Source organism: Carcharhinus amblyrhynchos, chromosome 27 (genome assembly GCF_965287045.1).
Source record: "Carcharhinus amblyrhynchos chromosome 27, sCarAmb.v2.hapA, whole genome shotgun sequence".
NCBI lineage: Eukaryota > Metazoa > Chordata > Chondrichthyes > Carcharhiniformes > Carcharhinidae > Carcharhinus > Carcharhinus amblyrhynchos.
In genome coordinates, this window is record NC_137350.1 from 2119344 (window position 1) to 2134470 (window position 15127).

At 42.4% G+C, this 15127-nt stretch overlaps 1 protein-coding gene across 4 annotated transcripts in view; it reads right to left on the minus strand.

Moving 5' to 3' along the window:
- LOC145359270 (protein TANC2-like) overlaps positions 1-15127 on the minus strand; it is a 1038666-nt gene that overhangs the window by 17204 nt on the left and 1006335 nt on the right. For all 4 annotated transcript variants that reach the window (XM_080213802.1, XM_080213801.1, XM_080213799.1 and 1 more), the window contains one exon: positions 2459-2559. In XM_080213802.1, the coding sequence (XP_080069928.1) occupies positions 2459-2559 (101 nt within the window). The remainder of the gene's footprint in view (positions 1-2458; positions 2560-15127) is intronic.

Genomic DNA, 15127 nt, shown 5'->3' on the forward strand with positions numbered 1-15127 from the left:
TTAAGAGCATCTTGACAAATACATGACTAGAATGGGAATGGAGAGATATGATCCTTGGGGGTTTTAGTTCAGTCGGGGCAGCATAGTCGGTGCAGGCTTGGAGGGCCGAAGGGCCTGTTCCTGTGCTGTAATTTTCTTTGTTCTTTGTTAGAGTTCCTGGGATGAGAGGACTGTCCAATCAAGAAGGATTGAGTAGACCAGGTCTATATTTATGTCCTGGAGTTTAGAAGAATAAGAGGTGATCACATTGAAACATATACAAGTCTTAAGGGGTTTGATGGGGTGAATGTTGAGAAAATGTTTTCCATGGCTTGTGAATCTGTAGCTGGTCATGGTCTCAGAATAAGGGGTTTGCCATTTAGGACTGATAATGTGGAGACGCCGGCACTGGACTGGGGTTGGCACAGTAAGAAGTCTCACAACACCAGATTAAAGTCCAACAGATTTATTTGGAATTATGAGCTTTCGGAGCACTGCTCCTTCATTAGGTGAGATTTAGGACTGAGGAGAAATTCTTTTCCTCAAAAGTTGTGTATCTCTGGAGTTCTCTATCCCAAAGAGCTGTGGATGTCAACAAGAGCCTCGGGACGTGCCTGGACATCTCCTGTTCCATGTGTTGATGTTTTTCTCTTTTACTCCACAGGTGCGCTGGTTCACCTTGTTGTCTAACAAGGGGCATACACGCAGTGGGTAGTGCGTGGGCTGCTCTTGGATGTTTCAAGAGTAGCCTAGTACTTTGTGTCGTTTGTGTACGCTTAAACTGGACCAGCAGATGGACACCACGACAGCTCAGTGACTACCACCGTTTGCTGTGCAGATACATGGATTTGGGCCAGTATCTGTGGGAGTTTGCGTATTCTCCCTGTGGTTGCGTGGGTTTCCTCTGGGTGCTCCGGTTTCCTCCCACACCCCAAAGATGTGCTCTTAGGCTGATTGGTGTAACAAATTGTCCCTAAATTATTCTCCCCTTAATCTGGTTTCCAATGGGGGTACCATAAGCATAGACATGGGTCAAGGGTGGAGGAGGAAAGGCACATTGTTAAAATGGCGGCGTGGGCTCCTTGGGCCGAAGGGCCTGTTTCCCGTGCTGTGTTGTTCTTTGCTTCTTTGTTCTAAGTGCTTCAATCCTAATGGAGTAAGGGAGATGGAGATAGTGTGGGTAAATGGAGTTGGGGTGGGATGACAACAGAGTTGGCTCAAAGGGCCAAATGGCTCACTCATGATTCCTATGCTCGCAGGCATCTTCCTTGACTGTACTAATGCCCGCTGCAGTTTGACCATGGATCAGGTCAGGTGGGTGGTGGCAAAATTCAAACTGTACTGCTCTGCAGAACAGCACTTTATTAAAGTTTTTAGAAGCAACTTCACCCTGATTTTTAATACAATTTTAGATGTGTGTCTTATTGATACAACATTTAATTTAATTCTGAGGACTGAATGGCTTGTTCAGCTTTCAAAAGACTTGCACCTTTTCTGATTAATAATTGATTAATTATTTTAAAAAATATTTGCTAATGCTTAATATTAATTTAGTCTTGAATCAACTTTGAGTATCCTTTCAAATATTCATAACACTGTAAATGTGATTGGCTGAATTTTACAACAAAAATGAATGATGAGTTGACATTATTAATGTGCAAATTGGGCAGAAAATCCAGATTAAGGGATAGGTTGCTAATTGTGAATTTCTAGAATTTGCTGGACGATTTGTTCCATTGTTGCTCACAGCATCAATATCTCATCCTTACTCTCCCGATTATTTTGACTTACTTTCTAGATTTTCCAGTCTAAACATACCTCAGAAAGTTAAGTCTGGTAGTTATTAGTGCAAGTATCCTCTTAACAGAATGCTAATTATATTAATGACAACAAATTAATCTATTTGGTCCAGAAAGGGAACAACCGGAATTGTGGACTATCGTTCCTTTGGCTGATGAATTGTTCTTAAAGAAATTTTTTTAAAAATTTAAAAAAAAAATTCTAACTGCTTTTTCATACATTTGTTTCTCTCCCCACTTGTTTATTCATTTTTTCCATTTATTTTTCTGTACCTGATTTGATTCTAATCCATCTGATTCCTTTCTCTGCCATTCCTCTTTCTCGTTCAATCTTATGCTTTTAGTCTGCTGTTCAATAGATCCCTGATATCCTATAGCCCTTGTTGTTGTTGTCCTATCGCACCCCCAGCAAGTTACAGTGCACAATGATTTCAAGCTGAAGGTTGCAGGAAAATACCTAACCACTGGGGTACCCTGTAAGATGTCCTGATCCAGCAAATTTGGCCTGTTTTATTTTAGTGCAGAAATGATAATGCAGTTGAGAATCCTGTTGACTAACAGGAATGGCAAAATAGGGTTAGCAGAACTAAATACTACGAAGAGCACCCCAATATTTTTCAATATCTAGTGCCGCATATATTCTTCCCCATAATCAAGATACTTTCTCCTCTCCCCTTTACCTGCTGCTTCTCTTTGCTCTGGCTCTGGCATAATATGCCTCATATGCCTTGGGTTTCAGCTCCAATGCTTTGGTTGCAAACTCCTCCGCCATCCCAAAATCCTGCCAGAAATAACACATACATAGTAATAATTTTGGGATGCTGTGTCAGAGGGAGGGAAACTGCAGTAAAAATTATGCTGGAACTAACTTTCAGCTGAATTGTTTCTCACTCTCCTCTATTTGTCCCAGTAACAAACAACAAAGGACTGTTTGCATCGCATCAGAAATTGAAGGTAGCCTGTTCCACATGAAGAGAAGACTGCAAGTCAAGACTTTCAATTGATCCACAATTCTGAATTTCCTGACATGATACAATAGAGAGCATTACTACTATTAGTATTCAATTACAGAGTTAGTTATTCTATTAACCGCTTGTATTATTTTCTGGTGTTTTGCAGTCTTCACATATCACTGATGTAACTTTGAAAGTAACAGGAAACATTTTGTTACCAAGAGCATATTAAGTTTTTTTGGTATTGGGTCATGTGCTGGTATATTTCAGGAACCCAGCTTAAAGTGATACTGATTGTCCAGTCTAAACATACATTCTGTACACTGAGCCGTATAGAGTTAGTCTGGGCTCAACTGTGATGAGCCACACCCAAGTTGCCCTGCTGTAGACTGAAGGCCCACTTAAATTTAGGAATCTGTTACATTTTTAACTTTTACATATTGAAAATAGTAATTGCATGGTTCAGATTGATAACATGAGTTTCTGGATTTATAAAAATGATATTTAATTTTAAAAACAGTGCAACATTTTCAGCTGTGAAGGTTTAGTAAGAAAGCAGACCAATTTCAGTGTACAGAAGCTTACGTTAACTTGAACAAGAATAAAACATTTCTTCCTGTTGTGCTTGACCTTAAAACTCACTCAAATTTGCTAATGCGCTCTTGACATCACAAACTGCCCCCACAACTTCAACAATTCAACATTTCTCTGGCTCAATAATTTTATCATTTTGATTTTTTAATACTTAAGCCAGATTTTAAATTACAGTAAGTTTCACATATTTCCTAGTTAGCTTCTTAATGGGTTTTTGGTTTCTGAGGTACTTAAAATAGAAACAATTCTGTTTTACTACAGGGGGTAGGCACTTGTCATTCAGTCAGCTGTAACATTATTGCATCATAAGAAGTCTCACAACACCAGGTTAAAAACCAACAGGTTTATTTGGTAGGACAAGCCACGAGCTTTCGGAGCGCTGCTCCTTCATCAGGTCAGTGGGAGTTCTGTTCACAAACAGGGCATATAAAGACAAAAACTCAATTTACAAAATAATGGTTGGAATGCGAGTCTTTACAGATAATCAAATCTTAAAGGTACAGACAATGTGGAGAGAAAAGTTAAGCACGGGTTAAAGAGATGTGTATTGTCTCCAGCCAGGACAGTTAGTGAGATTTTGCAAGTCCAGGCAAGTTGTGGGGGTTACAGATAGTGTGACATGAACCCAAGATCTCGGTTGAGGCGGTCCTCGTTTGCAGAACTTGGCTATCAGTCTCTGCTCAGCAACTCTGCGTCATTGTGTGTTGTGAAGGCCACCTTGGGGGCGCTTACCCGAAGATCAGAGGCCAAATGCCCGTGGCTGCTGAAGTGTTCCCCAACAGGAACAGAACACTCTTGTCTGGTGACTGTTGAGCAGTATTCATTCATCCGTTGTCATAGCGTCTGCATGGTCTACCCTATGTACCATGCCTCGGGACATCCTTTCCTGCAGCGTATCAGGTAGACAATGTTGGCCGAGTTGTAAGAGTACGTACTGTGTACCTGGTTGTTGGTGTTCTCACGTGAGATGATGGCATCTGTGTCAATGATTCGGACGTCTTGCAAAGTTTGCTGTGGCAGGGTTGTGTGGTGTCGTGGTCACTGTTCTCCTGAAGGCTGGGTAGTTTGCTGCAGACAATGGTCTGTTTGAGGTTGTGCAGTTATTTGAAGGCAAGAAGTGGTGGCGTGGGGATGGCCTTGGCGAGATGTTCATCTTTATCAATGACATGCTGAAGACTCTGGAGAAGATGTTGTAGCTTCTCCACTCAGGGGAAGTACTGGATGACGTGTCCCGTGTTTGTCTTCTGAGCAGGAGCGGACCATCTGGCCCCTCGAGCCTGCTCCATCATTCATAAGATCATGGCTGACCTTTTCATGGACTCAGCTCCACTTACCCGCCACCAGGAAGACTACACAGAAGCTTTGCATCTAAACGTTGAATAGATCCATGACAGGCAAAATGGGATAAAATCATTTGCACTGTTTCATCTTCAAATCAAGCCGTTGAAATTTCTGATAGTTTCTAGGCTTGCCCTGTGATCTGCTCACTAAACATAGCTTAGTGGATCCAAAGTAGGCTTTCACCTACTGCACACAATGTCAGAAGATGATACTTCTTTCTGTTAACAAGTCCCCAAGTCTTTCTCCCTTGGTCTAGTTTTCAGCTCTGTCATTTCGCATGGTGATTATTTCCAAGTCAAGTCCACTGCTTTGTTTGAACACCTGCTGAAATTCTGCTGTCAGTTCTCCAATGTCCACTTGAAGAAAGGATTTGAGACAAACAAGAATTTCTTCCATTTTATCTAACTCCTGAAACTTCCTTTCGCAATTTGTTCAGACGGTATCAGAATTTCTTTGGATGGAACCTTTTGATTTGTTGTTGGATTTTCTGTAGATTTAGGAACCGTGAAAGATTCCTCAAATACCAGAATGGCTTTAAGGGTGCTGCTTTGATTACTGCGTGAGACTTTCCTATTACCTGACATTTGTGACATGTACGGCAAAATTTAACCATGTCTTTATGCAGTCCAGGCCAATAAAAACGTTCTTGTATTTTTGCTTGTGTTTTCCTTACTCCTATATAACCTCCTACTGGAAGCTCATGAGTTACCTGCAAAACCTCCTTTCTATAACACACCAGTCATACAACTTGATGAACTTCTGCCCATTTTTTCATCCACCTGAATATGTAAAGGTTCCTTATTAAGACATCATTCCTAATGTAATAACATTATTTGACAAGGTACCGCATGGTAGGTTGTTGCATAAAGTTAAATCTCATGGATCCAGGGTGAGGTATCTAAATGGATACAAATTTGGCTTCTTGACAGAAGGATGATAGGTGCTTATAGAGAATTGTTTTTCGAACTGAAGGCTTGTGACCAGCGGTGTGCCTCAGGGATCATAGAACATAGAACACTACAGCACAAACAGGCCCTTCGGCCCACAAGTTGTGCCGATCACATCTATACCTACCAAGCCATAGAACTATCTGTAACTTCCAATGCCATTAGATCCCATATACTCATCCAGAAGTCTTTTAAAAGACCCCAGTGAGTTTGCCTCTACCACCACCGACAGCAGCCGATTCCACTCACTCACCACCCTCTGAGTGAAAAACTTTCCCCTAACATCTCCTCTGTACTTGCTTCCCAGCACCTTAAACCTGTGTCCTCTCGTAGCGACCATTTCAGCCCTGGGAAATAGCCTCCGAGAATCCACCCTATCTATTCCTCTCAACATTTTATAAATCTCTATCAGGATCAGTGCAGGGCCCACTGTTATTTGTCATTTATATTAATGATTTGGATGAGAATATAGGAGGCATGGTTAGTAAGTTTGCAGATGACACCAAGAATGGTGGCATAGTGGACAGTGAAGAAAGTTATCTCCAATTGCAACAGGATGTTGATCAATTGGGGCCAGTGGGCTGACAAATGGCAGATGGAGTTTAATTCAGACAAATGCGAGGTGATGTATTTTGGTAGATTGAACCAGGGCAGGACTTACTCAGTTAATGGCAGAGTTATAGAACAAACAGACCTAGGGGTACGTGTTCATAACTCCTTGAAAGTGGAGTCACAAGTGGACTGAGTGGTGAAGAAGGCATTCGGCATGCTTGGTTTCATTGGTCAGAACACTGAATACAGGAATTGGGACGTCTTGTTGAAGTTGTACAAGACATTGGTAAGGCCACACTTGGAATACTGTGTGCAATTCTGGTCACCCAGAATGGAGCGTAGGAGGATAAGGGGTGACATTATAGAGGTCTATAAAATAATGAGGGGCATAGACTAGGTAGATAATCAATATCTTTTCCCAAAGGTAGAGGAGTCTAAAACTAGAGGGCATAGGTTTAAGATGATCTGGACAATTTTTTCACACACAGAGGGTGGTGAGTGTCTGGAACAAGCTGCCAGAGGAGGGTGCAATTTTATCTTTTAAAAAAGCATTTAGACAGTTACATGGGTATGATGGGTATAGAGGAATATGGGCCAAATGCGGACAATTGGAATTAGCTTGGGGGTTTGAAAAAAAAGAGCAGCATGGACAAGTTGGGCCAAAGGGCCTGTTTCCATGCTGTAAACCTCTATGCCTCTACTATATATATATATATATTTACTATCATCACGCTCTCCTGTAGTTCATGCTTCAGTTCATTAAATTTTGCACTTGTGTTTGTAAGAAATGCCATGTCTAGCAACCACAGATTATCTGACTGCTCACTGTACACTTCATTTCTTTGTTAAAGGAAGATGACAATTTCAGGGGGCAGATCTGAAAATCTCTAAAGGACTTTTATTCAATGTAACCACCTCACATCTGCATTAAAGATTAACTCCCTGTAGGTGGCATCAAGCTCATTAAATAACAATTTGAACAAGTGATGTTGCAGAGCTCCTGCATGAATTGAGTTGATGATCTTGACAACAACTGTTGTTACAAGAAAAAGTGAATAACCTTGCTCACTGACACCCACTGTTGATGGATAACACAGTGGTAATTGACAAGGAAAGGGATTCAGGATCATTTCTGCAAAGTGCAGCAAAGCCTGCCTTGACACCCAGGATTGAAAGTTCACCATCAGTTGTGATTGAAACCAGTTTCTTGATCAGAATGTTTTTCTTAAATCACATCCCTTTTAAATTCATAAACTCTCAAACACCAGCCCTAAATAGTTCTGGCTGCATTTCATAACCATGGGGCTTTGGGTTCTTTTTAATGAAATTGTGCTTGTCCTCTTTTCGAGTAGCAAAAGAGTGAAAATCCTCCTTTGTTACTGAATCTTTGAATGCCATGCGAACAAAAACAATGTGGACTCACTACTGCAGTGAGAAACATTCACAGCCTGTTAAGTCTTGGTGTATTTGTTGAAATACATCTTCAGGCAACCCTTCTGGTTACTGTTAAAGCAGCATGCTCTTGATGGCCATCATTATTTCACCTTTGCTTTTAAAGTCTTTGAACAAGGTCTTGGCAGCAACCATCATAGCCTCCTTGAAAACGTCACCATTGGTGAACAGTTTCTTATATTTTGCCAGCAGATGGCCAATGCAAAAAGGAGTTATTTAGCTAGGCTTGCCTTTAGCCACAGATTTTGAAAATAGTGATAGTTGAGCTTGCAATATTCCCTTTAACTCCCCAAATTTATTTGTCCCAATGGTGCTGTTCAAGGGGAAATTTTGCATGCATTATCTTGAGATACCGATCCAAATTCTCTTTTACTGAAGGCTACACTCTGTAGACAAATGGTCTTGCCTTTAACATTTATAAAAAGAAATCTGCCTTCCCATGAAGCACAATGGTTAGCACTGCTGCCTCATAGCTCTAGGGACCCAGCTTCAATTCTGGTCTCGGTTCAGCGTGTGTGTGGAATTTGCACATTCTCCCCATGTCTGCGTGGGTTTCCTCCGGGTGCTCCAGTTTCCTACCACAATGCAAAGATGTGTAGGTTAGGTTGATTGGCCATGCTAAATTGGCCTTAGTGTCAGGGGATTAGCACGGTAAGTATATGAAGTTGTGGGAATAGGGTCAAAGAACAAAGAACAACACAGCACGGGAAACAGGCCCTTCGGCCCAACGAGCCCGCGCCGCCGTCCCACTGTCTCAGTGACCTATTCATGATTTTAGTCTACGCCTAATGTGCGAGGATCAGGGAGGTCCAATATAGGGACAATTTAGTACCCAATCAATCAGCCTAAAAGCGCATCTTTGGGATGTGGGAGGAAACCGGAGCACCCGGAGGAAACCCACGCAACCACGGGGAGAACGCGCAAACTCCCACAGACACAGGCCCAAATCCATGTGTCCGCACAGCAACAGAGATAGTCTCTGAGCTGTCATGTTGCCCTCGAGATGGTCCAGTTTAAGCACACTAACGACATGAAGCAATAGGCAACTCCCGAAGCGACATCCAAGAGCAGCCCACTACAACCTGCCGCATGCATGCCCCTTGCTGGTCAACAAGGTGGACTTAAATGCCTGTGGAGACAAAAAATTCATTATTAAACAGGCAAAGACTGTAACACCCCTGAGGCAAAAACGGAATCCCAAGCCTACAATGTTTAGTAAGGCCTGTTATATCCCCCTATATGTAGACCGCTCATGTGGCTGTCTAAGTGACTCTTAAACAACCCTAGCGTGCCTGCTTCCACCACCTTACTCGGCAGTGCATTCCACACCCCCACTACCCTTTGCGTGAAAAACTGCCCTCTAATATTTGTCTTATACCTAGCCCCCCTCACCCTAAGCCCGTGACCCCTCGTTCTATCCATTTCTAATAGCGGAAAAAGCTTACCACCATTTACTCTATCTATCCCCTTCATAATCTTATAAACCTCTATTAGATCCCCCCTCAGCCGACTCAGTGCAGACTCGATGGGCCTCCTGCTCTGTAGGGATTCTGATTCCTTTCTGGTGGAAATGGTAGGTTATGTCATCTTGGATGTTCCTGACTCCTCACTCATCGTTTTGTCTCTGCACAGCTGATTCCACATTTTAGAGCCTGTGATTTGGCAGTGAAGGAACTGCTGTGCTCATCATGATGAGAAGCCTGATTTGCACATGTTTTTGGTACAGTTCAGCAGTCAATGAGCTGATTCATCTCTCATCACAAGAAGCCCAAGTCATGCACAGTTTTGGCACCATTCAGCAGTCAATGACAATCGTCTTTTTGTACTCCAGGTTCAATCTGTCAATCACAATCAATTATTTGGACAGTACCATTATCATTATCCTGGAGGAAAGGGGAGCAGTATTTAAATAGGATTACTTCCTCCCACCACCATATATTTTAAAGTTTTAAGTTTATTCATTTGTGTCACAAGTAGGCTTACATTAACACGGCAACAAAGTTATAATGAAAATCCCCTAGTCACCACACTCCAGTGCCTGTTCGGGTACACTGAGGGAGAATTTAACATGGCCAATGCACCTAACCAGCATATCTTTTGGACTGTGGGAGGAAACCAGAGCACCCAGAGGTAACCCACGCAGACACGAAGTGAACATATAAACTCCATTCAGAAAGTGACCCAAGCTGGAAATTGAACCCAGGTCCCTAGCAGTGTGAAGCAGCATTGCTAACCACTGTGCCATCCCACAAAGAATATACAAGCAATTTACATCCACTGAAGACCTAAATGAGGAGATGTCTATCAGAAGAGTGGATTTATTCAAAAGGGCAATAGTGGAACTCTAGCACTTGCTATCTGAAGACTTACTGCCAGTTATCTGCCCTCAACAACTATGATAGTGACACTCAACGTTCAAGCCACGGGAGATCTCTGCAACATCAACCTTCATGAATTATACTTGTTAGAAGGCTGACACATTCTTCAGATCAAAAGAGGAAGTTTCATCCTCCTTATTACAGCAGGTCTCCCTTTTCATTATCCACATCTTTGTCATCCTTAAAGTTGACAAGGGAGAAATTTTGCCTCTCCACGTCGCTGTAGTTTTCTGCCATCCATGGGAAAAGAAAGTGAGGGGAAACAGGACAACACTAATCCCCCAGAGATTAGTTGAAGCAGAGAACAGCATGGAAGTCCATGGCTGTGTGACGCTGTGATAAATTTATAGCATGTAATCAGTGAATAGGGAGCATTACAGTGCTCTGATTTCAGCATCTCTCAGTGCAACAGCAGAATGCCTCCCCTTTGAATCCCTTAATAGTGGAGACTTCCTCTATGAAGCCATCTCTCTCATGGACATTGCGCACAATTTTCTCCTGAAACAAAGTTACTGAAGGATGAAACTGAGACCATCTCCCAGGAGGCACTATGTAACTGATGTAAACACTGTAATGACCTCATCCTATAAAAGTAGAGGAAAATAATTTAAAAGTAATGCATGCAAATAATTACTGTTGAGAGAGATGACTAAACAAAATAAGTAAGAGAGGAAAAAAGAGAATATTGGGGGGCAGGGAGGTTGGTAACTAATATAAAAGCAAATTCAATAGTCTCCACAGGTATGTAAATAGTGAAAGGGTATTAAGAGGTAGGGTCAGTTAGGAAATGAGATATTAGTAAATGAGATATCTATATGGAGGCTGAGCACATGGCTGAGTATGACATGAGTACTTCTGCATTTGTCTTTATCAAGGAAGAAGATGCTGCCAAAGTCCTAGTGAAGGAGAAGGTAATTGAGACACTGCATAGGATTTAGAAAGAAGGTGGGCTGCAAATGGGGCACTGATGGAAATGAGAATGGAAATTGTGGCGATATTGGCCCTCGAATCATCATAAAGAGAGGCAGATGACTGAGGAAATGCAAATAGGGCCAACCGCATTTAAAGCTATTTCCCACAGAATGATCCTCGCAGAAATAGTAATTTCCATTACCTTCCAAAACGAACGCACAGAAATACATCTTACTCACAAATACTGTCTGTGCTTTTATCTCCTCTTTTGCCATCACATTGTAAGAAAATGGGGAAGGCCTCAATGATTACAAACAGTAACAGGAAAAAATTATTTTGTACATGCATTTTAACACACAAGACAAGCATAGAGAACAATCTGTGAAATGTTCTTTTTCTATCACTGTGTCTCCGTACAATCCCAACATCAGTAACTGAGGTGGAATTAGTCTGCTCAGTTTCATGCTTTGCTGCCTTGGATGACCATGGTGGATGTCCACTGGAGGCCTGAGGCCTTGAGCTCACTGGAGGCTCCTGCATTGCTGTCCCTCTCAGCCTAGCCTGCTTGATCTGTTGAGGTCTGTGGTGGAAAGGATGAGGAGATGCCATTAACACTGCTGCGGTCTTGAGATGAAGCCCCAGGGTTGCTGGCATACACTCCTCTTCTATCTGGGTCTGCAATGGCCCCTCTCTGAGGGGAAGGGGCATCTGGAGAGAGGTCCGGGGCCTCATTTCCCGCTAGTCTAATGACTGCTGCACGGATCCAACCACTACAGCGATGGAATGTAGGTCAGAGCATATGTGGATCGAGTGCTCGACCTGGTTCTCCATGGTGATTGCCATCCTAGGCACTCAAATGTCTACAGTCATGGCAGAACTCATGTTGGGTATGAACTCTTCCAAATCCCATATGTAAAGCTGTATGCATATGTATGCATAATTGCTGGCATTTCCACCATATTTTGCCCTTGCCTCTGCTGCATGTCCCAAAGGCTTCTTGCTGTTGCAGATTCCTATAATCAACATGAGACTGAGCAGAGAACTGGTCCCCAGCTGTCCTATCTCAGTTATTGGAATGTGTCTGTGATAGGCTTGCCAGATTATGCTCCCAAATCTATATGCAATCACGTGAGTGTAAGTGTGCAGGTGGAAGTGAATGTCGAGGCAGATGACACTCCTCTGGAGCATTGGCTACTTTGTTCACAGAGGTGGAGTCTTCTGGCTCCTGTCTCAACTGGAACCTGGTTCTTGGATGGCAATGACCTTTAGTGGAAAACAAAAAGATTGATTGATAAGGGAGTCAAAGGTTATGGAGGTGGACCGGAAAGTAAGAGTTGAGCCCACAATCAAATCAACCATGATCTTGTCAAATGGTGGAGCAGGCTTGAGGAGCCAAATAGCCTACTTTCTGTTCCTAGTCTTTACGCACATATGTAAGAATTACGTTAATCATCAGTTTGAGCACTTAACATTTCATCTCATCCAACCTGTGTGCCCTAAGTCAACAGCAAGATGGTTGCCTCTTTCTCCATAATCCTAGCCAGTTCAGCCTCGCCGTCAGCCATTGACTGCACTGCCTACTCGCTAGAGATCTGTTGCCTCTCCCTTGTTGGCTGTGAGGTGTCTCAGAACTGGAATAACTCCTTCTGTGCAAATTGGAAGTCTGCTTGTTCTACATGACAAAGTGCAGTCGTTGGTGACATGACAAATGACTCCCTACGCCCTTGACACCATTTATCTCCATCCCACATGTTGGCCTTTCATTCACACATTACATCCAAATGTACATTAAAGGCAAACTTCCAGATTCTTTGGCCTCAACTGCCATGTGGCACTAAGGCTGATCACACATTCACTCCTCTGAACAGCTGCCCACTCACACATATACAGCACTGATTACCACATGACAGAGTTCTGTTGAGGATGTCACATTGGTACTTAACTCTTGTAAATTGCAGCAAATCATTAATTCATTTCCTGCACTGGACCCAGGATGGAAAGGCGACCCCACAATAAATCACCTTTTCTGCTGCCTCGGTTTGGCAGGAGGGCCTCTTATGCCACCTTCAGGAAACAGCTCTTCCCGCCTTTCCCTAATGGCATCAAGGAGAATGTGAAGGGAGGCATCATTAAACCTTGAGGCTGGCCTGCTTCAACTGTCAGTCACCTCTCCAAAGAATAGGACAAGCTCAAACAGCGGAGTGGCCTAACAGTGATGCACAGTCTCCCTGTTTGAACAACAGCTCTTTAATAGGCTATGCAAAAAATGCTGCATTGTCTGATGGCAGTTTCATCAATGAAAAGCTTCCTCCACTGCTAAAGCACACGTGCTTTGCACACACACAGCTGGCATTTAAAATTTTCATTATAATTGCATGGGGAAAGGCAAAAAAAGAGAAAATGCAATGGTGTACGTTCTACTTGTAACATCAGGAATAACACTCTGTTGACAAAATCTTGAGTTTCATTCAAAATACAGACTTGAGCGTTGGTGAATAGGTACATCTAACCTACAACCACTGAGATGTCATATGGAGAAGTAATGATTTCATTATATTCTATATCACCCAGCTATAATAGGCTGTATTTATAGTGCAGTAAACAGCCTATCAAACCTTTGTTTCAAACTGGCAGTGTGAAGAATGTCTTGGGGCTTTATTTAGGGAAGCAGTTCATTCTTACCGTACGTCAGTTTCTTTCACTAACCCAAAAACACCATGATTGTCAATGATTGTACCAGCAATTAGTGTAACAATATGCTTTGTCACTGAGTGGTCAAAAATCACATTTCTGACTTCCTATATGGCAAGTCTTTAGACCTCAAACAGGTCCTCAAGGAAATTTTTAAGAATGGAGGTCACAGTATTGGGAAGAAAGTAGATAATTTTAATGAATTCTGCTTCTGAATGCTAATTTCAAGCTGTCATAGAGGTTTACAGCATGGAAACAGGCCCTTTGGCCCAACTTGTCCATACCTCCCCCCTTCTTTAAAATCCCTAAGCTAGTCCCAATTGCCCGCATTTGGCCCATATCTCTCTATACCCATCTTACCTATGTAACTGTCTAAATGCTTTTTAAAAGACAAAATTGTACCTGCTTCTTTCAGACAGTCACCACCTTCTGTGGAAAAATTGCCTCTCTGAACCTTTTGTATCTCTCACCTTAAACTTATGGTTTTAGAGTCCTCTATCTTTGGGAAAAGCTATTGACTATCCAGCTGATCTGTGCCCCTCATTACTTTATAGACCTCGATGAGATCATCCCTCTGGCTTCTATGCTCCAGAGAAAAAAGTGCCAGCATATCCAACCTCTCCTGAGAAGTCAAACCATCAAGTCCTGATAACACCCTAGCAAATGCCTTTTGCACCCTTCCTAGTTTAATAATATCCTTTATATAATAAGGTGGCCAGAACTGTACACAGTATTCTAAGTGTGGCCTTACCAATGTCTTGTACAACTTCAACAAGACGTCCCAACTCCTGTATTCAATGCTCCAACCAATGAAACCTAGTATGCTGAATGTCTTCTTCACCACTCTGTCCATCTGTCACTCCACTTTCAAGGAGCTATGAACCTGTATCTCTAGATCTTTTTGATCTGTTACTCGTCCCAATGCCCTACCATTAATTAGGTCCTGCCCTGGTTCAATCTACCAAAATGCATCACCTCGCATCTATCTAAATTAAACTCCATCTGCCATTTGTCAGCCCACTGGCCCAATTGATCAACATCCCTTTGCAATCTGAGATAACCTTCTTCACTGTCCACTATGCCACCAACCTTGGTATCATCTGCAAACTTACTAACTACGCCTCCTATATTCTCATTCAAATCATTAATATAAATGACAAATAACAGTGGACCCAGCATCGAACCCTGAGGCACACCACTAGTCACAGGTCTTCAGTTTGAAAAACAACCCTCGACAACCACCCTCTGCCTTCTATCATCAAGCCAATTTTGTATCCATTTAGCTACCTCACCCTGGATCCTGTGGGATTTAACCTTATGCACCAACCTACTACACGGTACCTTGTCAAAGACCTTGCTAAAGTCCATATAAACAACATCAACTGCGTTGCTCTCATCTACCTTTTTGGTTACCTCTTCAAAAGACTCAATCAAATTTAAGAGACATATTTTCCACTCACAAAGCCATGCTGACTGTCCCTAATCAGTCCTTGCATCTCTAAATGCCTGTAGATCCTGTGTCTCAAAAT